Below are 26,702 nucleotides of genomic sequence, written 5' to 3'. Positions count from 1 at the left end.
AGAAATTTGTTTTACATCCATTTAATAAAGCTCCAGATCTAACTATACATCCAAGGCCAAAACTAATCACAGGGTAGTCATCTTGACTATAGGATAGAATATCTCATCAAATTCAGCTCCTTGTCCTTGTATAAAACCCTTGCAACAAAACAAGCCTTGTATAATGGCTTAAGGTGACCAACAATGCTCTTCAACTCATACACCCACTTGTATGGCATTTAACAAGGAAACCAAGTCCCACGTGTAATTTTTTTGTAGTGAATCGAAATGTGATTGCATGGCCCTTTGCCAAGGGTGACTATTAGTTTTGCACACAACCTTCTCATAAGTAAGGGACTCTTTATAATTTGTTACCAATACATAATACATACAATCTCACTAGTGCATCTATTCATATACATCATAGATTAGGCACTATATAAGTGCGCGCTACATTAATTTAGTTGCAATAAAAAATGTAGCCTCTCTCCCTTTCATAATAAAAATATAGCATCTCTCTTTTTAATAGCTTCAAGATTCATTACTCTTTATTTACTTACACTGAATGAACCCTTACTCATATATAGTTCAAAAAAAGGTTTTTTGGGCCAAATCCTTTTTGTTAAATGATATTGAAGTTATGCACTTTGTTGTTATGTTTCATTCATGGTATATGTAAATATTGTTCATGGAGGAAAAGGACCCAAAATGAAACTCCAATTTTGCAAGCAACACCTTGGTTTTTTTAATGCCAGAAAATGAGGTGTGTATTAGTGCTTCTATTTGAGCATCTAACCTACAAATGTGATGCAAGCATAGATGCGTCATATGGGTGCCTAGATGTCACAATTTATGCATAGGTTAGGTTCAAAGGAGTGAGGAGTTGGCACAACAAAATCATATTATATGAGCTAAATAAGACCGTTTGAGATTTGACTAAAGGGGTTGTAGTAATTGTGCAGTGACACTCCCTAATCTTGAACATGCCTTTGACAATGCTTGTTTTTAATTGGAGTAGTCTTCTCTATTTTTGGAAGCACAAGGATATTTAAAACACTTTTCTATTCTGATGGGGGTCTAAGTAGAGCCAATTAGGAGACAAGTAGTCACACAAATGTGAGGTAATGTGCCTGCCAACCAAAGGAGCACTAGATCACATATGTCAATTGCGAGGTTATGTGCAGACCAATCCAAGATTCTTCACACATCAAACATATTGGCAAAATACGAAAGCCTATTTAGAGAGGTGCAAAAGCCTCTTACATCGTTTTATATGTGGACGAAGGCAAGATCACACAAAGCCAGTATACGTAGGTAACTATGTAGTTATGTCTAAGAAGTGGACGGGATAGTTATTTTGCATGCCCAGCTTTAATATTACTGTTATCTAGGGTCGAGTCTAGAGGGTTGTAGTTTTGTCTAAGAAGTGGACGGGATAGTTATGCTGCATGCCCAGCTTTAATATTACTATTATCTAGGGTCGAAACCTGACGATTCTAGATTCTATGTGACAGCACACAACGTATATATCTGTCTGTAGCATTTGTTATTACTTAGTGATGGCGGTTGTTCTCCGTTTCTTGCTGGCGAGAGCACCAGCGCCCAACATGATGGCACTCTCCTGCTGCGCGTTGAGCTGGTCATCCTCATCTTGGTTAGTACTGGAGGGCAGGACGTATTGGATGTAGTCGGCGTCGCAGCCGCAGCCCCAGAGCGCGTAGGAATCCCTGGTCTCACTAGGAATCTCCTTGCTCCACAGGGCGCCAGCTGGATCCAAGGATCCACAGGCGGAGCGGCGGATTATTCAGTAGAGCCGTAGTGATGTTGTTGGGGTAGGTGTCTGCCTCGAAGGCGAGGTGGATGAGACCTGCACGAGAATCAGCACCGGCCGGGGTTGAGGGAAGCTGAAACCACGTGATGCTCCCGTCCGCGGCGATGCGAGCGAAGCGGCCGGTTCCGCCGGTGCTGTTCCCGAGGAGCACGAACCAGACGTTGCCATCGGGGCCGGCGAGCAGGCCGACGGGGGTGTTGCCCATGCTGGGAGGGATGTCAATCTCTTGCGGGGGCGGGGACGGGAAGAAGCTGGAGATCGAGGCCGGAGGCGGCTTGACTACCACTGCGGTTGATGACGTAGTGTCGACTGCGTGCAGGAAGGGTCGGGGCAGGCGGAATATCTTGTTGCTGAGGTGGAGACTGCCGTACACGTCGCCGCTGGTGGGGTGGACGGCCATGAAGATGGGGTAGGGGCTGCATGGGTAGGTCGTGTAGTCGGAAGGCTGGTCGGGGTTGACGCGCACCACCCGCCCGGCTGTGGATATATATTAGCAAGGGCCCCACGGTTTTTGACTGTGGGGCCCACAAATTGGTCTCACCTACAGAATCAAACCTTGGAATTAAACCCCCAATTCCACATGCCCACGAATGACTTTGATGAATGTATGCAATCTCGTTTTAGTTAAATTTTAAAAAAACAAAAAGGTTGCGTAACCGGCAACCAACCAGTTACCGACACGTCCCGCACGTCCCCGTAAAAGCGGGACCCATACTGATATGTATCTTCAGCCGGCAGCACGTAGCTGCTGCCCTTGCATGCCACCCACAAGTCCTGTGCAGGCCCCAGCGGACTTTCTCGGGCAGCTCAATCCGCTTGACCACACGTGGCGGCTCCTGGACGTCCGCCGGGACTGGGTCGACACGAGGCCCCGTTGTCTCTTGGAAGCGTAGAGGCCGTGCAGCCCCGCCCAGTGGCTGCTCCCCAGCTGGAACTTCTTGGCTTCCAGCGGCTGGCCCGTCCCGGCCTCCAGCTTCACCTTCACCACGCAGCTGTTGGGCTGCTGCGACACCAGCAGCATCTCCTCCCCTACCTGCGCCATCCCATGCGTCTGTGAGCACGCCGACAGAGGGAACTCCTCCACCACCTTGCTCACCGGCATCCGCATTCGTTTAAAGGATGGGCAGCATTCATCAGAACCCATGATCCGCCCGGAAGCAGCAACTATAGCCGTAGTCTAGCGCCTAGCAGGAGCAGCAAACTGGTCGCGGGAAATTAATGCCTTTGCACAAGCTAGCTCGCAGCTGCAATACATCTCCCCCTGGCTCCGTGCAATACCTATATATACAGGCGTTCATTGTCTCATTATCATCAGCACCTTAAATCTCTAGTTTGCCGCGTCGTCGCCATCGGCGTGCAAATGTTCGTTTTATTCCGCATGTTTAAAGCGGCTTCAAATAGCAGGTCATGCCAGCGACGTCCATCGACGTATAATAGTGAAGCGATCAGCTTCCGGTTGGATATTAAACCAGCAAGCCCAGCGAGCCAGCAAGTTGTCCCATAACGGCTGCTCTCCTTCGAGTCATACGAAATAGAACCGAGCAAGGTATATGCTGTTGCGTTTCCTTCACGTCTATGGAAGAGTTAGAATCAGCAACATGCCTTAAATTCTTGTCGTCCGATGGAAGGAGCTGAGACTTCTTATCAATGTCGCGGTTTTGGCACCTTCGCGAATAGCTTATAATCAAGACCTTAAACCTCCATCCTGAATGCAATGCCTTAATTGGTTGTGCAAGCTTTTTTCCAAAAGACTGACAGATTATCTTCCAATCGTTCTAGAAGACTGACGATCATCATGTCACCTAGTCCTCGTCCTCAAGCGTGGATCAGTAAATTCGGCCCTCCCCCAAAAAAGTAAATCGCACCCCACCCCACCCGTACCATAGTCTTGCATGCAGTTTTCATAGCCACTTAAAGCGACGATGCCAATCCGTATGTATTTTGTAACATGTCAAGCCAAACAATTGAGCCACGTAAACTTTTGTATATGTTGAATTTTAAAGTATTACTAGGATGACATGTGGAGCTTATTAAAGGAGTTTGAAGTTCTATATGCAATTCTTGCATGTTTGTTATGTAGCAGTTTTACTGATGGTATTTAGACATGCGTCATGTTTTGAAGCAAAGTTCGTTTGTAGATAAGTTTTTTTTTAAAAAAATACATGGAGGATGTCGAAAGGAGAATATCTATGCATATATATTTCAAGTCATTGATCGTGATTTTGAATGTTCACATTTTCTTCAATTCTGGGTGTACGCTTATGTTTTCCTTCTTTAACCCAAAAAATAAACAAAAAAGATAGTTACAAAAGGTCACATGGTTGCACCTGTAAAAACAATGTATACTTAAGTGTTGTTGCATTAGCCCCTTGCATTGCCATTCTTAAATGAATCCTCCCTTTTGTAGGTAGGTCTACTCAATAAAAATATGAAAACTCCCCAAACATTTTTATTTCGATGCCATATGATGTACGGAATTTTGAACTATTGAAAAAAGCTATCCAACTCACTTGGGAGAAAAGGGATACTATGGGGACCATCAAATGATACTCTATTGAACCATTTACTCACCTACATATTCAACATGTTAGTAGGCTTCATCATGTCTATTATTAGGATCATCGTGGATTTCATTTGGCATGTAAAATTGAGCATTCCTAGAAATTTCCCTCTAAGAGATGCTACGTCATCATTTTTGTTGAAAATCAAGAAGCATGATAAATCTTATCAAACTTGCATATTCAATGCCTTATCACATGATGAGATGTCCCAATCTAGTGCACATACATGTGGGGGAATGTTTTTAACATGTGGCTTGTAAGGCTTTTTTAAAACTTACATTGAATCATTGTTGCAAGAAAATGATGATAAGTATTATCAATATTAGATAATCTATTCATGAACATGACATCATGTCTTATCTAAGGTTGAAAATGAAGATCAAGACAAGATGGAAGGCAGGGTGTCCCTTGAGTAACCTTTGGAATTATACATGACTCAATTGGTATTGGATAACTTGATAAGAGAATACTTTGTCTTTCAAATGTGTAATAAACTTCTAATCCATATGATTACAGTGATGACTATTCTTTTTATCTCATCTTGAACCCCACCATATGTAGAATTAGTGTTCACACCTTGTGATGCTTTTGCAAGTAGCCACCAACCAATTTTATTGGGCCTCACCATTCAAAAGAGGATCATTATCAGACATGGACATGAATCTATATATATTTGTATCAATACTTTGATCCCTATTTATGTACATGCTTTTCCTTGTAAAAATTTTAATGTAAATATTAATGCTCTCAAGAGTAAATTTTTTATACTTATAATGATACATCTACTCAAGAAGAAACTTGCAATGGCTCACAAGCGGCCACCACTTGCAAAACCATATTGCCACCTCAAGGATATAGCTTCTATTAGGAATAAAGTGTCTATGCCTAGTCGCATATGTATTACTACACTGACAGTATCTGCAAACACTACAAGATACATACCTCATACCAACGTTCAAAGTGACACAAATGTATATTAAAAAAATTTCCCCCATCTTCGCTAAAAGTGTTAATATAAACGTCTCTACAAAATCATCGCTATATGTGTCGCTATTTAGGGACACAAATAACGACAATCCATGACGTGCATATTGACGTCAATAGTGATGCATAAAAAAATAAATACTACAAAGAAATTACATATTGGGTACGCAATGGTCGTTAAGACGAGCACAAAACTACTTGAACCCACAAGAATGATAATTCATAAAATAAGTACAAGACTGGTGACAAAAACTCATGACATTACATGGAACCATGGAGAGAAGAGCTAAAACAAATATGAAATTCTATCTATAATTATCACAAGATATGGTTTTTTACAAAGGATGATAAGTACATCTAAGGAATAGTACATGGAAGATGTCTACACAAGTCCCATGACCAAAAAAGAAGAGGGTGTGTGCCTCCACGAATACAAGTGCAAGCTACACATCCTCGCCATCAAGAAGCTCATCTTGATGCAAAGGAGCATCGAATGGACTCTACAAAATGAACAACTATATATTATCATTCCACCATGTATAATGCATTTAAAGAAAATAGTGACTACGGACAAGAAAGATGATTGACTTACTAGGCTAACATGCCTGTATAGTCTATCGATGAGTACAGTGAGACCATGTCTCTCTGCATATCGAGTCTCCAACTAGTGGGATCGCGGTTTGTGATGGAGTGTTGCAAAGAAAATAAAATATAATTGTTAGAAACATGATTGTTAGTATAAGCGATATTACAAACAAGAAAACGAGAATAACAAAAAAAACTTACAGAGTCCTCTAGATAAGTCTTGTGGCTATCACTCCCAAAATGATGCATGACCCTTGCCTCTAATCGTGCCCTTCCTGCACTACTATCACCAACATCCTAGAGAATTTGTAGTCTCCTCTCTGATTCTCCGCCAATCATATGGGTCTAGCCACTCGGGCTTTGAGGCGCCACTCTTGAGTGCCTTGCGTACATTCGTTAGTTTAAGTGATATATATGCAGGCATACACTTCATCATCCACCTAGTGGAAAACCTCTCTGCTGCGGTAGGTACCAGAAACTCCTCGTGCAAGGATGCCACTATATACGCCTTGTTTTCCTTGGGTATATTCCTCCAATGGTCCAAGACTTGCCTAAAAACTTGTTTACACAACTCTCTCTTGTGAGACATCACCCTCTTCTCCTCATCATTCAATATCACAACACCTATCCTATCATCTATGAGGTATCTATACCCCTCTGGGGTACGTCTAAGGTATGTCCTCTTCCACCCTGGGCATAAATAAGAGACCCCTATATATCGCACGTACCCAGGGGGTAGTATCTCTTGAAGTAGCACCATAGGAGTTTCATCTGCCCGTGGATGGCTCATCAAAACCTAGAGTTTCTAGAGTAGATGTACCCACATGTGTGACAAATCTTGCAGGTGACAAGTATCAACGAGAATGATGAGACAGAGACATTGCATTAGTGTCTCCGCAACACCCACCTAAGCCACCCTCTTTGGAACCTGTATGCGAGTGAGGAGTAGCATCCCTATCTCGAACCGATTGCGGGCTCACAACATCCATATCTCTGCAGCACCCCCCAGAATCCCTCCCCCCGTCCATGCCCAGTCTAGAGCATCACCATCTACTAGAAATCAAAGCATTAGAGCGTGCCAAAGTAGATCTCACGGAATAGCCCGATGGTGTCCGAGACAGTTCCTGGTCCACCATATCTCCAAATCGGGCCATCTAATCTAGAGATATACATGTGAATATCTCCTATAACTCCTCATCGCTCATACCTCGACTCATCCTGCTCTCTGAGTATTGTCAAAGGTAATCTGCAGAAACAAAAAATGATGTTAGCATTATCAATATAAATATTAAGTAAAGCACGATAATATAACTCTGAAAAAATGATGCTAATTAAAATGCATATTCTAAAGTACTCTTAAAAGCGATTCATCAAATGAATTGAGTAGGCGGATGCACTAAGTACGACCTAGCCTATGGTCCCACACCAATCTCCTGACACAACTCTGCATGCACTAAAATGTGTATAGATAGGTCACCACAGAAGGAGAAGTTCACTTCATTCTCAAAGAATTCACGGCAAGAATATGATTTGCTACAAGTGTCATCAGCCTAGACACTTAGCAGCGAACTATCAGTCAAAGAAGCAAGCTGTTCAAATCAATCACGTGGAAGCAAGTGATGACGAGGATCATAAAGATATGCCAGACTTCACTAAAGATGATGATAATATCGGCAATGCTTCAGATACTTTACCAGGTATGCCGAATCCTCATTCATTATTAACAATGAAATATTTTGTGTATGGTCAAGAAAAGATTGTTTTGCATAATGATGGAAGCACACATGATTTTATTTTCGCAAAGTTGGTAAAAGAATTGAATTTATCTACTGTTCCAACTCATTATCACATAAAGGATGCGTTCTTAGGAACTAGATATAATGGTACACAAGAAGTGCATGATTTAGATATTAAAATCAGTGATTATGTTGAGTGTAGAAATTTCTTGATTGTGCCTTTGCAAGCTAGTAATATTATTTTAGGAATGCCTTGGCGTCATAAATATAACCCTGACATAGATTATTTCACACATTCCATGAAAATTCATTTTAAAGGAATCCAAATCACATTACATGGATTGCACATCTTTGATAAAATTTCCCTACTTAGTCACACACATGCTAAAGTGCATTGAGAAAATGTAGTAAATCATATTTAGTATGGGCGAATGAAATTGAAGCTAAGGAAAATAAGATGCATCCTAAGCATGCACAATTTTTTTCACAATTTAAAGATTATTTTGTTGTTGATTTAACACCTATACATCTTGAAGACCATAAAATAGATTTAATCCTAGGTTCTCAACCACCATGTAAAGCACCTTATAGACACAATCAAATTAAACAAAAAGAAATCCAAACACTAGTTGAGAAAGTGTTGAACCAAGGACTCATTAGGCCTAGTAGTTCTCTTTTTGGTGCACGTGTCCTATTAGTTAAGAAGAAAAATAATACCTATAGGATGTGCATTGACTATCATGCCCTAAACAAAATCATTGTTAAGAATAGATATCTTATCCCTAAGGTAGGCGACCTCATGGATAAACTACAAGGGGCCACTCTTTTTAGTAAGATAGATCTCAAGTCTGGATATCATCAAGTACGCTTGGATACACCTAACATTTTTAAGTCTGCATTTAGAGCTTAGTTTGGTCATTATGAATTTCTTGTTATGCCTTTCAGTTTGACCAATGCACTAGCTACATTCAGTCGTATGATAAATCATATATTTTTGAAGTATCAGAATTGTGCGATTGTTTTCATTGATGATATTTTGGCTTTCAGTAAGGATGAGAATGAGTATTGTGAACATCTATCTTTAGTTTTCAAATTGTTGAAAGAGAATCAATTATAAGCTAACCTTGACAAGAGTGAAATTTTCCAAACCCAAATTGAATACTTAGGTCACATTGTTTCTTTTGATCGTATTTGCATTGATCCTAAAAAGATAGAGGCAATTTCGAATTGGCCAATCCCTAAAAATGTGCATAAGTTACGTTATTTCTTAGGCTTTGATAAATTTTATAGAAAATTTGTGAGAAAGTTTTGATTGCTTGCATTGCCTTTAATGAAATTGTTAAAGCAAGGTGTTGTTTATCAATGGCCTGATAATTAGCAAATGTCTTTTGATTTGTTGAAACATGCTTTAACACATGCACCTGTCTTGCATTTACCTGATTTTAGTCGACCATTCTTCCTAGTAGCCACTGATGCTAGTGGATCAGGAATAGGAGGTGTCCTCATGCAAGATTCACATCACATAGCCTATTCTAGTTTCAAACTTAAACCTTTTCAGTTTAAGTATTCCACCAATGATAAAGAATTGTTAGCTGTAGTTCAAGGCTTATGTTAATGCAAAGAGACCCAACGTATGTGGTACCAACTTCCTTTCGAGTACTAACTACCATTCGGGGTATGGACTTAGCCGGAACTAGCCAAGAGAACTCACCGGTTGATAAAATTCTTACTGCGGAGGAGCTACATGTTGCCAATAGACTTAGACAAGGTACCATGCTACTTGATGTTGCAAAATATCTGTTGTTATTGAGTAGGCTGCCACGAGTACTAGGTACATACGCCACACTCCAGTAAAATCCTGAGTTTTACAATTGGTTTTTATCCTTACGAAGTGACAATGGATTCATAAATGTATACATAATAAACAATGAGTTTTGTGATTGTGTATAGATAATACAAAAAAAGCAAACCCAACACATACATAAGCAATGATAATCAAGTGCAGGTGATATGCTTTGAAGTCAATACCATGGGATTTAGATAAGTGATGTCTCTTTGAGCTGCACCTGTTCATTATGGTTGAAGCATATGACTTGCATGTACTCTCACAAGTTTCCACATGAATGCATGATGACACAGGCCTCTGTACGATAGCATTCAATGTCCAAGTCATCTCAAGACCACCATTATGGAGAAAGGAACATAAATGCTAAGAACAAAGAGTCATGACGAAAGCTCTGCTGTTGGAAGAGAAACTCACCCCTATAGAAAGCACACATTGCATTTGAGCATGGCCCAAAGCATAGTCATGGCTACTCTCCCTTTCTTGGCAAAATTCTACATCGGGCTCACTCCAATTGCTACCTCAATTGTATCGATGTCTTACATGTGACAAAGAGGTTTGCAAAATCTCAAGTGTATCTCTCCATCTCAACAATTGTTTCTCTAGCATCGAGGCTAGTAGCACAATTATTTTTGCCATATCCATTTTTCACAGCCTTTGGATCTCGACATTTCTCAATCCAAATGAAAGGCTGATAGCCTCAATATATTGCATTGGTTGTATTTATTTTATCCCGAGAGAGAGAGAGAGAGAGAGAGAGAGAGAGAGAGAGAGAGAAAAGGATCTAAAAAAAGATAGAAAAGAAAAGAAAAGAAAAAAAAAGAGCACTCACGATTACATCACATCACTTAGGGGTCCTCAAATTAGGTACGTCTAGTGACCTTGGTCGGCTAGCTCTGTCCCTAGTCCCTAGCCCTTTACACATCCCCCACAATTGTTCAGGGCACATCAAGGGTAGGACATACCTAGGGAGCTTGTCTTGCCTATGATTAGACTTGTCACCCTAAACCATTTGCACAATCCTTTCTTGCACTCCATCTCAGCACCATTGCAATCAATAATGGTGAGCAAGGCACGAAAGACCATGGAAAGTACACCGTACTGTTCAAACAATAAATGTAGCCACTAGCTACCAAAAGCTCAGTGTCAATGAGCTCAATTATGCTACATTGTGTTGTCAAAATCACAATTGATATCTCAAGAAGCCTTTGCGTGTACTTCTCCTTAATATCGACAACATTTTCCATGCCATTGAACCCTTGCTTCATCCACACATTGCTATGAGGAAATAGAACATCAGTCTTCTAACTACGTAATATCTAAGTATGTATGTGCACTCACATAATATTTACACCACAATCTATAAACAGTTTAGGTCCTCAAGTGTAGGACATTACTCTTAGCTTGCCTAGAGTTCGACTTGTCTCCCAAACTAATCAAACTATGTCTCACGCACGATAAGAAGACTAGCACTACCCCAAGGGAGAGACCACATCTGTGAGGTTCTCAATTGCAGGTATTGAAGACTCCAATGAAAGCACTGTCAGCTCTTCATCAACACTCAACTCTGAACTCTTGTCCGTTCCCATCATGTAAGCCCACCAAAGAATCGTCCTGTGTGGAACCCCCACATGTGCTAGCCACTAAAGAAATTCCCAACAATGAACATCCCTATCCCCAAATCCAACAACCCTACCACCAACCACCCATGCCAACAACGTGGCCCCAATGACCTTCATCCGCTACTACTAGAACTCCTCCAAGGCAACCAAAACCGTCCCTTCCAATCACGTCTTCGGTGCATGCCAAAGCCTGCTATCTACAATGGAGAGTGCCATGGGACTGACACTCATCTGGGAGGGGGATAATGTTAACCCTCAGACGAACAAGGTAGAAAATCCAAAAAATTTAAAGTAAAAGACAAGGCCAAGGAAAAAGTGAAATGAAAGACGAAGGCATGCCAAGAAGAATCTGGAAACATAAGAAGTGTAGAAAAGTCCTAAACCAAGGAAAAAGGTGCACATGAAAAAGCACATATCAACACTCTTGTAAAAGAGCCCAAGAGGCGCACCATGATTTATTTCAAGAGTGTCAGATTTGCAATTTGTAAAGGTAGATGGGCAGGAGGAAGGAAGCTAGGAAGATAGGAGGACAATGGGAAAAAGGGTCAACCATGTAAAAAAGGGGATAAGGGGATGACTACCCAAAAGGGATTTAGGGATTTGTATATAAAGTTGAAAAGTGAATGAGAAGCTCATTCTTGTGTGTAGCCAAAAGTATCTCTCTTCTTCTTGTTCTTCTTCTTCTTGCTTGCTTGCTTGAGCTTGTGCTTAAGAGAGGGAGTGAGAGTGTGAGGGAGTGAGTGTGTGAGGGTGAGGGACCATGGTGGAAAATCTCTCCATCTTCTCCTCTCTTATTCTCTTCTCTTCTCTTCTCTTCTCTTGCTCGCGAAAATGGAGGTTAAAGTAAGGAACTTGAGGATGGAGCTTGCTTAAAGCTTGCACTTGGATCATGGAGCTATCGGAGTACTCGAGAGAGGAGGCAACTCGATCGGGCATGGAGGTAAGCTCACTACACCTGTAGAGATGGATAGCACATCGGCTATGTGAGAGATAGCCATTAGTACTTGGCTTGGAACACTTGAAATAATAAGCGGTCTATGGGTCTTGGCGGTTGATTACCTCTACACCATAATATTTTCATTCTATCCTTTGATTCCCTTACTCCTATGAAGGATACCTGTAACCATGATCCCAGTTTTCAATCTTATTGGAATAAAGATCCCAGTTTTCAAGCTTATTGGAATAAACTAGTTGCTAATAATTGGATTCCAATTGATTCTTTGTCTTATTCTGATGGGTTTTTGTTTTATGAGAAAATATTGTGTGTTATTGTTCAATTTTGATAATTTTTGTTGCACCAATTCCTGACCATCCATGGAAATATAGTTCAATGGATTTTATAACTGGTTTGCTTAATACACAAGCTAATCATGATATGATTTGGACTATAGTAGATCGATTTAGTAAACAAGCATATTTTCTACCATGCAAGAAAACAATAACTATATCTCAACCAACACAATTGTTTTTTAAGCCTATTTTCACTAATCATGGTTTGTTAAAAGTTATTATTTTTTATCGTGATTCTGGATTTTGTAATAATTTTTGGACTGTTGTTTTCTAATTTAGATACTAAGATTGATTTCTCATTTGCATTCCATCTTGAAACTAATGGGCAAACAGAAGCTACTAATAGTATAATTCTAGATCTTTTACTTGCAAAGACAATTTCAAAACCACAAACATGGGACACACATTTGCATCTACTTCAATTTGCATACAATAATACACCACACATAACTGCTCATAAAGTAACTTTTGAAATCATTTATGGACATAGAATACCTACACTTTTGTCACATCATTGTCGAATAAAGTTAAAATTGCTGATGATATTGCCAATATGCATGCTACTATTTTTGCTTAAGTTAAAGATATGATTGTGAAAGCCTAGCAATCATACACTAAACAAGCTAATAAGAAAATACAAGCCATGAGTTTCAATGTTGGTGATTATGTTTGGTTACGCATTGAAAATAGAAGATTGAAAAGTGTTGAGAAATACCTTGTTGTTAAATTAGCACCTAGGTTTTATGGACCTTTCAAAATAATTCACAGGATCAATGATAATGCATTTAAATTAGAACTACCCAAACATTGGAAGATCCATAATACTTTTCATATCAGTTTGTTACGGCCTTTTAGAGGCCAATTACTTGTCCACCGTGTCTATGAAAACCCTCCTTTGTTAGAACAAGAAACTGAAATCCCTGAACTTGAAACTATTCTAGACATTGACTTTATGACCACTAGAACTGGCCTAGATATTCTAGATATTTGGTTAAGTTTAAAAATCATCATTTGGAAGAGGCCCAATGGATGCATGCCCATGACCTATGTCATTACCCCTCACTAGTGACTCCACATTGAGCTAACAGCAATTGAGAACAATTGCTATCCCACCCCGGGGATATGATGCTAGGAGGCATATTCTACGGTGGATTCCATAAAACTATTTATTTATTTGAGGCTCCTACATAACGAGGATTCCTTGTGCGAGAAGTTGACAGGGACGCCTGTGCTTTTTGGGCATCAGATTAATTTAATGTGCACATGGGTGGTTCCAAAATGGGTGATTTCATAAAATACAATTAAATTAGTAGACGTTTACGAGTTTAGAGTGCGCACTCAAATGAAATTAAGGTTAGGAAAGAGTTCCAACCTATTTAATTATTTTGTAGCTGAAGACTACTAGGTATTCACTTTTTTTGGGTTTTATTTAATTATTTTCTAACAATTTTGAATGCTTGATTTGATGTGTAGAGTAGGCGGCGGTAACGTTGGGTAGCATGGGCAATGGCGTGAATCCAAATGCCTAGAAGAATTACTATTTTTTATAGATGCGCGCCTTGGTGGTATAGCATCGATATTTATTTAAGCGCACTTATTTATTGAAACACTTGACAAAATATTTATTATCTTGTATGCAGATAGACACTCGGTTAAATATTTCATTATTTGATATTTTTATTTGGGCACAACCCAACTTTTGGATGCGCAAACGCCTTACTTTATATTTGGGCAAATGCAAACGAAAAAGAAAAAGCATGCTATTTGTAAAGTGGGCTATTTTTGAGCATTGAAAATAAATAAATCTATAAATACATGCCTTGTGAAGTGCTCACACAAGGCATGGGAGGAGATTGCATCCAATTTGTCTTTTTGTCTCATGTCATGCAAATTTTGTTTTGCTTTCTACTTGAAATTATGAAGGTTTGTAAGTTTTTCTTTCTTGGTGACCTTCTGACATTCACTACATACACATACATCATTTGATCTCTGCTCACCAGTTGTCATCAATGACTATAGTCTCGGTAAATCAAGAAACGACTCAACTCAAAGGAAGCATAAGAAAATGAAGAGAGTGAATCTCAAAAACTCATCAAGGCACTCTTTACCCTTTGTATATGTCCACATTAATATTTTTCCTTCGTAGCAACTCTCCAATATCATGGGATGAAGGTTTTGATTGATCAAGAATTTAAGTGTGAAGCTTTATGATGAAAAAAAACCTAAGGATATTGTCTAGGTACTTATACTTGAACTAAAAAATGAGCTCTTGATATTTGTATAATGCAAACTGAAAGATAAAGAGAAGCACTTATGTGTGTCAGGATGATCAAGGTAATGAGTGGATGCTCATAATGTAAATATGATTTCTTCTTAGGACATGGTTTGAGCTACATGTTGGCAAATGTAACTTAAAGCAAAAATAAATATAAGGCTTTTTATTAGTTTTTGTAGATCTTAAGTATTTATTTCTTGAGTCTCAAGGCCGGTGGGATCGCGGTTTGTAATGGAGTGCTGCAAAGAAAACAAAATACAACTGTTAGAAACACGATTGTCAGTACAAAGCCTCTCTCTCGTTCCTTCTTTCTCTCTCTCATTCCTTTAACAAAACATATCTCTCTCTCTACCACTACCACTATCACTAACCAAGAAAAGAAAAAAAAACAACAACAACAACTACTACTACTACTACAACAACAATAAATAAGAAAAGAAGAAAAAACTACTACTACTACTACTATAATAACAACAACAACAAACAAGAAAACTAAACAATAATAAACAAGAAAAGAAAAAGAAGAAGAAGAAGAAGAAGAAGTAGAACAACAACAACAACAAAAAACAAGAAAACTACTACTACTACAACAACAACAACAACAACAACAACTACTACTACTACTACTACTACTACCACTACTACTACTACTACTACTATGACTACGACTACGACTACGACTACGACTATGACTATGACTATGATTACGACTACCACAACAACAAACCACTACCACTACCACTACAATAAATAAGAAAAGAAGAAAAAAAAAAACTACTACTACTACTATAACAACAACGAACAAGAAAACTACTACTACTACTACTACTACTACTACTACTACAACCACAATTACGACTACAACAACAACAAACAAGAAAATAAGAAATTAAACAACAATAACTACTACTATCACTACCACTACCACTACTACTACTACTACTACTGTTAGCTATATATATATAACGTGTCCACTAGTATCATCCAAGACACGTCTTAGCAGTCCATCGGAAAGGATGTCTAGAAAGCTCCGCCCGGCACTCCCATGGAGTGTTACGGGATTTGCGATCTAGGGCTTTTCGCATCTGCCACGTAGCGGAAGTATTTCGGCTATTCCCACTTAGGATCGACCTGAATTAGGGTTTTCATGATTGGTCATTTCCTAACAGTAACTAGCGTCGAACCCAAATGAACTACTGTATGAAAAAACACCAAGTCCGAAGCGGATTCACGCTGCACACTTGGTTCAAGGAGAATGGGAAATGAGAGGGATGCAAAGCTCAACCTCTCTGCCATAAGGCATAGTCCCATTCCGTTCTCCTAAAATAGCGTAAATCGGGTTAAGACATAACTCTAAGTCAACGCTTTTGTTGTTTGTGTCCTTTGACGATCATCCCACTATTCCTCGTGATTTGATAAAAGTTCCCAGCCAACCGAGACCACCCATCCGTAGGACGGACCCATGGCCCATCCTCCGCACTTTTCTCAGGTTGTTTTAGTTATGTAATTATCTAACACATTAGTTGGACATGTAATAACTAACTTCTTTAATTAACCCATTAAGCACTGGTTCCTTCACGTAATCTTATCACTTGACATAGAAAAACAATATCAGACAAGTTCTTTATTAAACAGGTCATCATATTTAACTTTGAAATACAAGAGTTCTGACCGTAGGCTTATCCACAATCCGCCCGAAGGCTATCCAACAATCCACAGGGATCACTACTCCAAGTTTCTGCCCGTAGACTAGTATGCGGGCCTCGAAATCCAATCCCAAGTCACGTTAGCCTCTTGTGCAAGACCCGGAAGGCGAGGGATTTACGACCAGAGCCCCCCTTGCACTCAAGCGTCCTCCTGCTCCAAGTAGCGCTCTACGGAGAGACCTCTTGCGCCAGGTTCGGTCCACGTTCCCGGTGTCGTAGAGTTCATGCAAGAGCTGTAGAACACGGGTTTCAAGATACAACAAGGAAAGAGGCTAACAAGAAGATCTCAATTTTTGATGCCAAAGATCACTAAATTGCTTGTCAAGTAAATTACAAGAGATCCATGAGTGCTCATTCTGAACATCCAACTTGTGCAGGAATTTGCATAGGCTAAGCGTCTCTCGGCTGCAATGTTTTGATAAAGCTCTTTTCATAGACCAGTGTTGAAGACTTATGGGTATAGAGAGAAAATAAATGACAAAGCATTACAATCTGTCCACTGCTTTACAATAAAGCGTAAGAGCTTGCTTTTCAGGGCACCAAGTAATTCATTGAGATTCAGGACTTAGTTATAGATAGCTTGATCAATATCCAGGTCCAAAGGATAAAACATCTGATAAATGCTTGCATAGGCTCCCTTTCTTCAAGCACTTTTCAGTCTTTTGTCAAATATGCATCCCACTCATCATAAAAGTTGTCTGCAGCTTTGCAAGCAGCATGACAACCTCTGCAGACATGCTGAATAAACAGAGTAGCTGATGCGGCTCACAGAAAATGATCTTTCACAATGCCACATAAAGTCATTCACAGTCAGTTGTCTATCCAGCTGGGCAAGGACATCACCCCTGTAATCATGGTTCTCCAGAAGGGCTGCCTGTTTTGTCTCAAAACCATTTGCTCCAGGAAAAGCTCGATAACATAGTTCAGGAATTTGCAGAATAGAAGGTGTAATTCATGAAAACCATGGAGATCATGGTGTTGCCTGTCATCATATTCAGACTGGTTGCAATGCGCCCATATCGACCTTTGTCTAATTTCAGCCTAGAATTCAAACTTCTCCGATCCGCCTTGGTTCTGCAACTCTTATGGATATGGATTTAGACTCGCTTTTTGTGCCTGGTGGCGTCAGCCTCCATGCCAATACAGATAGCATTCTAGCCATCATATAGGTGGAAAAATCCTCTGATCATTTTTTATTTGTACAGCTGGTCTGCAACAATCTCCATGCGTTACATGCGCACCATGTTAGTGAAGAATCCGACTAGCTTTTTAGCGGAGGTGTCCACGATCTGCAGAGACGGGTCAATCTTGTGGGCCTTGAAGGGGATTGCAATCTCGACATCGAAGGGGATGCAATCGAAGGTGAGGTGCCTATACGAGAGACTTTAGACTGATGGACGAGAAAGAATCGATCCGAAGGAGAGGCGAGATCACCGCTGCTCCCTTTGTCCACTAGTGCTGACGGCAGAATTCGGAAGAGAGATAGAGTCCTCAAAGCGAAGGCGTCACACCTGTCCCTTGGCATCCAAAAGCCACCATCTCCAGCCCTCGATCAACTCTAGTTTTTCGTCTCATAACATCCACCATCGCAGCTAAGCGCCTTTCTCTCTCATAGCACTAGGTGTCCTCCCATTCGAAAACTGTGGCCCTCAACGATGGCGCCACACTAATGAAGATTCCCCCCCCCCTTTCCAGCTGATTCCTTCCTTAATTGCTTGGTAAAGAGCGAAAAATCTCCTTTTTGACAATAATAGGCTAGGCCAACACCAGTAGTGATACTCCAGCCAAGCAAAAAGCTTGCCAAAAAGTTATCCTGAAGACTGCCAATAAGCACAACTCGCTTCAAAGAGTCGTACATTCCGAAGTATAGACCACGGTATACAATGATTCCAACGCAAGAAATGTTGAATCCACGGTAAAGCCCCGGAAGACCGTCAGACTTCAGAGTCTTCTTGTAGACATCCAAGAGTCCATTGAACCGACGTTCCTCTCCTTTCTTTGCAGCCTTGGCATCATTGGCAAGGCGAGTCCTAGCATAATCAAGGGAATACACAAAAGGAGGGAAGAAGCACCGGTCGCTCCACCGGAATCAAGGTTACCAGCAAACTAGGCCCAATAGCCATCCTTGTCCTTCTTAAAGTTAAAGAGCTTCTTAAAGTAGTCCTTAAACACAAAGTTGAGAGCCTGGGTAGGGAGGTATCTGATAACATTAGCAGTGTTTCCACGCCACAAGGATATAAAACCTTCCTCTTGGATGGTTCTTAAAAAACAGTTCGCAATCCCCTTGTAAGGTTCGTGAAGCCTTCCTGCCTTGATCATCTCATCTTGATTTTGGATAAGAAGCTTGACATGTTCTATGGGGGCAGCTGCAGTCTTTGAGACAATTGCAGAGACTCCTCCCATCAAAAAGTCTATGGCAAAGGCATATGGATCCTTCTTCTCCATGGCATGTAATGCTAATGTATCTTCTTCAAAAATGCTTTATCCCGCATGTTACGTTGGCCTTGTTCACATGCAACCTTTATCTTCATAGCTTAAATGTAAGCTTCCTTTGATTCCACGGTATCCTGCACTTTTCTTGGAGTTCATCATTGAAATTAACAACTTGATAATATTCTTTGGAATCAAATTTTCATATTTTTCTGACACACATACAATATGCACACAAACAGAAACACACACAAAAACAAACACACAAGTGGAGTATGTGCATTGGATGCGGGTACTGAGAAGGACGGAAAGATAATGCAGCAATCAAACATAATGAAACACACGTGAAAAGATAACAGAGATGCACAACAAAAATGGAGGTGTTTATGGCTCAGATGCGCAGCAGCATGACACCGGTGCAGTCAACAACCCCCTTGGTTAGGGTCAAGCAGGCAGTCGGGGGTAACTAAAGCTGCCTCTCACCATCAGGCCTTCAACCTAAAGTATAGATACTTATTTATTTTGTAATTCATTGGTCAAACAAGTCAAACAGTGCTCTAAAATCTCTAGCAAGCACAAACATTTCCATTGATCGATTTTGTTGTTGGCAAACTGCTAAGGAATGATTCCTTCCTTTCGAATGCATCGAGCACTCGATTTTGGGTGTCTTGCAACTCGGCAAGATCCCATATATTCTGGGTTAGGGTGTACCAAATTAACCCAACTTGGTCAAACCTTAAAGTTCATTGGATACTTCAGTTTTTGGTTTTTAATCTCCAATTAATCTTCCTTACTCAGAAGGATATCAAAGTACACATCCTCTTGCAAGATAACTTTGCATAAGGATCCACCATACTCGTTGCGAGAATTTGGCCTTCCTTCTTGTGATCCAATCACAAGACCATATGACTTCGTACTTGTTGTGCAAGTGTCGCATTGTACTATGCGATAATGGAATCACAAATCAATCTGTTTCGGGTTCTTTAAGCTGATGTTGTTAGACCTAGGGTTTCCTAGCTTCATTCTTGTAAGAATCTTAGGGACAAACCCTAGTTCCTTTTTCGGTTACAATTTACTGACCCTACATTCAGGGAATGTGAACAAGTATTTAAGGTATAGACGTTTCTTGGAATTTTAACTCATTCCCAATGAATATTTCGCTGCATTTTAATTTGGTTAACACTAGAAGGTAATTTCAAGATTACTTCCATATGATTTGTTATCTACGTGACAATTGACTTTTCAATCTTATACTTCATCGATTTGAGGTTAGGTTAAATCCAACTAATCTTCCCTTTTCTTTGCGAACAAACTCATGCTAAATAAGAAACCTTTTCCTTGCTAAGTTATGTAGTTAACAATGATACTTTCATAGAGTTTATGCATCGTAAGAGTCCTTTCATGATTTGCATTTTCCATGCATAAAGCTATTTTTTAAAAAAAAATTACGCTTATGCTTTATCTATTTTGCATGTTCCATTAAACTAAATTCCTTCGTCATGAACAACTAGGACAAAATATATCCTATCCCTAACAATTCATCTTGCATGATTGAATTACAACGATATAAAATTAAGAAAAAAAAACTGGGTTTGGGGTGAGATATCCACATGGATACCGGGAGATGACCCTCCCGTAGCTACTCCTTGGACTTTCTTAGGAGGCATTGCAATTGTAGTCCTTCGAACGTGCAAGCAGCTTTACACTCTTTTTCAGAATTCCACCGTCGCTCCCTTGCGCGTCAATACTCTTCTTCTCTTTTTCGAGTAGGGAAAAAAAAACCAAGTCCCAAGGGTATTTTGGAAAGGCAAGGAACATTTAAGGGTTTAACCACGAGGAGGGGGTAATAAGACCTTTAAGGTCTTAGTTCTTTTGGGAGGGAAAGGCTTACAAAGCCCAAGGAAAAGGCCCTATAGGGGTTTACACATGGGGGGGTAAGTAACAAAACCAAAAGAAAGGGCCTTAAGGATTAAATACGGGGGAAGAAAGGTTTAAATTACGGGGTTCCAACACCCATGGGATGAGGGGGCTTAAAACACGGGGGTGGAAGGGTGTGGGTGTGTGGTTCCAAAAGGCATAAGAAGGGCCTTGGGAGATTTTTGGATACGAGAGTGAAAGGTATAGGAAGGGGGGTCTTGGAGGGATTTTAGGACACGGGGGAGGGGTGTGTGGACACGGGGGTGAAAAGGGCTTAGGGGGTTTTTAAAACCTGGGGGGAGAGGGGGGAAAGACAAAAAGGGAACACAAGGGGTGAAAGGGGCTTAACTGGCCCCCCCCTTAGAAGTTTCTCTTTAGAAGCTTCCACGGCTTCTACATGGCAGGGGGGAAAGGATTTGGTGCCGCATTGGCGTCCACGAACTAGCATATCCTGGGAGGCGATGAGGGCGTGCGATTGAAGGCGGCGGTGCTGGCTTTGGTGGAGGCAGCTCCTCCCTCTCACGTCCAACCTCTCCCTCAAGCTTGGCGCACTGGGTGACGGCACCCCTTCACGGCAGTCTCAGGATTCCCTCCCCCTCTCATTCAACGGCGACCCTCTGCACTATACCCTTAGCCTACCCTTCTCCTTTTTTCTGGCAGTAGCCCCCCCTTGATTTAAAAAGGGGAGGGGAGGAGGAACCGCCCTCCCGATGTCGCAAGAGGCATGGCCTCCTACTCCCGCAAGCTCCCAGCGAGGAGCTTCCACCTCTTGCTATTCCCCTCCCCTTCCAGCACATCAGTCGGCTGGGGAGGGGAATAAAAAATTTTCATATTATCCCCTTTTTTTAAAAAAGAATTATGTTTTTTTGCGAACGTTACAAAATAGCCTGTCTATATATAGTGCCCCAAGTCCCCTCTATATATTCATATCATGTGTGCTCAGTTGATACACGTCTGGGGTTCCACTTCCAATGTCTTATATCTCTCTTTTCTCCTCTTTTCCTCTCGTCTCTCGTCTCTCGTCTTCCTCATAGTTTCCAACATGGTATCAGAGTGCACAAATACGCTTGGGACTCCTCCCCCTCTGCTTGGTAGCTGGCGGCGTGACACAGGGCAGGAAGCTGCACGGATGTTGCAGCTGGTAGATCTAACGTCACAGTTGGCAGGCACAGGGATAGGGCCAGGGGGCAAGCATGGCCACAGGGAAGGCACTGCCAAGTACAGACAAGATAACAAGTGGGCTCCCAGGTTGACGCAAGGGCGCTGAGAACAGAGTGCCCGTGATCCTGCGACTTCCTTCCCCCACGATCAAACAGCTGAGTAGTAGCAACAACAGTAGCTTGCCTTCATGTCCATGCCTTACCATGTGCAAGATGAGGCCCCAATGGCTTTCCTTGTAGATGCCTTCAATGTTGCCATCAATGAGCGTGCTTCCATGCCTTACCATGTGCAAGATGAGGCCCCAGTGGCTTTGCTTGTAGATGCCTTCAACGTTTCCATCGATGAGCGTGTGGCTGCTCTCGAAAGGCAGTTTCTTGAATCGCAAGTCACGGCCTTTGATGATTCCTTTAATGCCTATGAATAGGCTCTTGTAAGTTCAACTTTGTAATTTTATATTTTGAATATTAATATAACGGTAGGCCTATATAGAGATGTGGGTTTTTCCCTTGAGCCCCCAAGGGTTTTTCCATCCATAGTAAGGGACATTTATTTGAGCGGGGTTGTTAGCTATATATAGTCTGTCTATATATAGCGCCCCAGGTCCCCTCTATATATTCCTATCATGTGTGCTTAGTTGACCCACTTCTAGGGTTCCACTTCCGGTGTCTCATATCTCTCTTTTCTCGGATTTTCCTCTTGTCTCTTGTCTCTCGTCTTCCTCGCAGTTTCCAACAACTATGACTACCACAACAACAACAAACAAGAAAATAAGAAAAACAACAAACAACAACTACCACTACCGCTACCGCTACCACTACCACTACCACTACCACCACTACTATTACTACTATTACGACTACGACTACCACAACAACAACAAACAATAAAAAAAGAAAAGAAGAAATAAAATAACAACAACAATAACAACAACCTCTCCCTCCCTCCCTCTCTCCCTCCCTTCCTCCCTCTCCCTCTCTTTCTCTCTTTCCCTATTATGTTCAATGTTTCTCCCCCTCTCTCTCGTTCCATCTTTCCTTTTTTCTCTTCCTTTCCCTCTCTCATTTCCTCTCTTTCTCTCTGAATACACATGATTTTTAACAAAAACAAGTAAAAGAAAAGGAGAAAAAACAAAAACAAAGCAAGAAGGAACAATGCACTCACCGCAAAGGCCCGAGGATGAATTCGGCGGCTCCTCTTCGCCCTCCATTGACTGTACTCTCTCCCCTATACACGTAGAAGCTTCTAGAAAGGAGCTTCATAAGCCCCCCTTTCCCCCCCTTAAGCCCCCTTCCCATAGTTGGAACCCATCCCCCCGTGTTTTTTAAATTTTCCTTTAGTCCCCTTTCTCTTGGCTTCAGAATCATCCCCCCCCCCCCCGTGTCTTAACCTTTAAGCCCCTTTCCCATGGGATTTAAAACCCCTTCCCCCCCTGTGTTTAAAGCTTTATAGGCCCTTTCCCTCATTCCAAAAGGTGTAGCCTTTAAAGGCTACTTTTTTTCCTTAGAAGCTATCTCTTAAGATTCTATAGGGCCCATTTTCTCCCCAAGAAAATTTCACCTTAGCCCTTTCCTTTCCCATGAAAAATACCCTTGGAGCCTTGTTTTTTCCCCACTCGACAAAAAGAAAATAGAGTGATTGAGGGTCATTTGACACCTTCCTTTCCCACTCAAAAGCCTCGTAAGGGATTCCACACCTTGTTATTCCCCGTTCATGCGAGTCCTTACAAAAGGCCATTAAGCCTTCCCCATGGCTTAATGGGTCTTAGCTGTGAAAGATTCTGAAACACCCCTTTCGAATTCCCGACTCCAAGGAGGAAGCCTTCTAAAACTATTTTCGACGGACAATGCAAGTTATTACAAAAGAGAGCCACGGTGGAATATAAAAAAGGAGTTGTAAAGCTGCTTCCACAGCAGAAATGCCTCCTAAGAAAGTCCCAGGCGCAGCGGGAGGGTCGTCTCCCAGCATCCACGTGGATATCTCACCCCAAGCCCAGGTTCTCCTTCCTAATTTTTGTTTGATATTGTTATAATTCAATCATGCAAGGTTAATTGTTAGAAATAGGATATAAATTTTGTCCTAAATGCTCACAACGAAGGAACTTAGTCATTAATACTTCCAATAAAACATGCAAAATAAAGAAAGCATAAATGCATTTCTAGCAAATAGCTTTATGAATTGAAATGAATTATAAACTAGATTATTGTCCATTAAAATAGTATACTTCATTTAAGCCTAGAAGTATAAACTGCATATCGCACTATTAACCCATATCCTCTTCGCAATGAATCATCATGGAAAGTGCAAGTCATGAAATGATTCTTACGATGCATAACTCCAAGCAAATTATTGTTGTCAACTTCATAAACTATCAAGAAAAAGATTGCTTGTTTAGCATGAATTTTATTCACAAGTTATGGAAAGATTAGTTGGAATTAACCTAATCTATGCCTCACCTTAAATTGACAAGTTAGGGTTGAAAGAGCAATTTACATGTAGACAAGGAGTCATGTGTTTATGAAATGATAACGTAGCTATTTTCTAGAGTTAAACAAATTGGCATAAACCTAAAAACCCCGGAGTACTCGTTTGGAATGAGTTAAAATCCAAGAAACGCCTATACCTTAAATACTTGCCCACACTCATCGAATGTAGGGACAATGAAATGTAATCGTAAAGTGAGCTAGGATTTGTCCATAATAATCTTACAAGATGAAGCTTGGAAACCCTAGGTCTAACGACGTTAGCCTAATGTAATCAGGAACAGATTGTTTCGTTGTCGTATTGCTGCGCATTCGAGGTGTGTAAACCACCCAAAAGTCGTGTGTGTGATTTGATACTTTGTACATACTTAGTTGTTTTGTTTGCTCTTTCATTCTATGCCGAAGACGGAGAAGAATAAGGAATTTTGGTAGACTGGTAACTCAAGATGCAATCTCATGGGCTACACTTATTTCAAGATATGCCGATTATGGGCTTTGTGAGGATGTTTCCTATATCTACAACTGGATGAAGCTTATCAAGTATTTGAGAGACTTTCAAAACAAGGGAACGATGCCAGTCTGGTTTGAATGCCATACATGTAGGTAAACTTAATGAAGTTGGGACATTATCCCTGTATCTGTTCCTCCCTACTTGTCATGGTGCGCCCCCTAATTGGATGGAGAGGGAACTATGCAAGCTTGTGCTGTTTGGATGGACTGTATTTGAGCCAGACTCCACCGTTTCCAATGGGCTGTCTAGTAGTCCGAGGAAGATATAGAAGAAAACCTCATTTGTGACCCAATTGGTCATATCGTGGTTCTGCTGCTTCTTGTCAAAGTTCATTGGTATATGCTATTGTGACTAAGAAATTGCTTTGATGCAAAGGATAATGATTTGGTTGACGACTGGCCCTTTGGTCACCATCTTGTGATATAATGACAATCCAAAAAGATTTGGTTCGGACCATGCTCATATGACAGTGCTTGTTTTTGTTTATCCTTCAACCTATATTTCGGAGGAGGAACAAGGTCTAAAAAGGGAAGAAAAGCAAAAGGCTAATTTTGGGAGGGAAAAAGCAGATTCGAAAAGGATGAGAGAGCGAATTGGGGGAAAGAAGAAAAAAACGCACGGGAATCAGGAGGAAAATAGAGGATACTCTGCGCTGGACGAGGAGGAAAATAGGGGGCACTCTGCAACTTCGAGGGGATTTTTTTTTACAGAAAGGAAGGAAAGAAAATTGAGGACAAGGAAGAACAGAGGAGCGGGACGAAAGAAAAGAGGAGATTTTTTTGTCAATCAGAGAATCGTTGTTGGACAGGAAGACGGGGGGGTGAAACACACACAGACATTTTTTTTGTTTTGAAGGCTTCCGACACGCGTTGTTTTACTGTAGCTCAGAGGATGGGAAGTTTTAAAAAAAAAAACGGAGATTAAGAAAGCTACTTCATTGCTGTGACGACAGGATAAGCATGCCGTGGACGCTGTCAATCAAACCTCTCTGCTGCACTTTATGCGAGCACACAGAATTGCAAGACGCCAGCTGCGAGAATTCATTGGTGTACAAGCTGCCTATTGGACAATGCTGGAGGAAGGGAGAGTAACTCAAACATCTGCCATGATTTTGATGCAATCTGTAGATGAGGCACTGGATTATGTTATGTGAGACGAGCTGCAGAAGGAATTTCCGTCCTATTCGGCTTCTTTCAGAAGTGTTCAAAGGGAATCGAGGTCTCCGTCCAGGTTCCTGCGATCGCTGGATTCGCACCTTCTCTTTTTGCCATTGTGTTGTCATCAGATTATCTGCGCTAAGAAGTGGCCGTTCGTAGACTTTTTCGGTTATAATTTATAGATTCCTTCACGTTGTTGTCTGTAATTTCGTTCGTGAATCACCAATTTCATCAATGCAAAAGTGAAATGGCCAAGAGCTCTTTTGAAGAGGAACATGATCTAGAGAAGAGGAAAGCTGAAGCCTCTAGGATTCGTGAGAAGTATCCTTACAGGATTCCTGTAATAGTTGAGAAAGCTGAAAGAAGTGACATTCCGGACATAGATAAGAAGAAGTACCTTGTACCAGTTGACCTTACTGTTGATCAATTTGTCTATGTTATTCGGAAGAGGATCAAATTAAATGCAGAGAAAGCAATCTTCATCCTTGTAGACAATGTTCTTCCGCCTACTGCTGCAATTATGTCGGCTATCTATGAGGAGCACAAAGATGAGGATGGCTTTCTTTATGTTACATACAGTGGAGAGAACACCTTTGGGTTGTGCTGAAACCGTTCATATGAAGAACATACAATG

The 26,702-nt window shown here is 41.0% G+C and overlaps 1 protein-coding gene and 2 pseudogenes across 1 annotated transcript; 1 reads left to right on the top strand and 2 right to left on the bottom strand.

Annotated features, from left to right (window-relative positions):
• Positions 1-1,715: 1,715 nt before the first annotated feature.
• On the bottom strand, positions 1,716-3,171 carry LOC148040613 (uncharacterized). Its single transcript, XM_087664375.1, has 2 exons — positions 2,552-3,171; positions 1,716-2,296 (listed from the first exon to the last, which is right to left on the bottom strand). Exons 1-2 carry the CDS (start codon positions 2,952-2,954, stop codon positions 1,716-1,718), a joined length of 984 nt encoding a protein of 327 aa, XP_087520501.1. The 5' UTR covers positions 2,955-3,171.
• Positions 3,172-18,078: 14,907 nt separating this feature from the next.
• LOC148040612 (ADP/ATP translocase, mitochondrial pseudogene) lies at positions 18,079-18,869 on the bottom strand (annotated as a pseudogene).
• Positions 18,870-26,315: 7,446 nt separating this feature from the next.
• On the top strand, positions 26,316-26,702 carry LOC148040611 (autophagy-related protein 8C-like pseudogene; annotated as a pseudogene).

The sequence above is a fragment of the Lygodium microphyllum genome, chromosome 2 (genome assembly GCF_053477565.2).
Source record: "Lygodium microphyllum isolate KBCC chromosome 2, Lygodium_microphyllum_v1.1.10, whole genome shotgun sequence".
NCBI classification, from domain to species: Eukaryota; Viridiplantae; Streptophyta; class Polypodiopsida; order Schizaeales; family Lygodiaceae; genus Lygodium; species Lygodium microphyllum.
The sequence above is the reverse complement of the archived record's forward strand: the minus strand, read 5'-3'. Positions and strand labels throughout refer to the sequence as shown.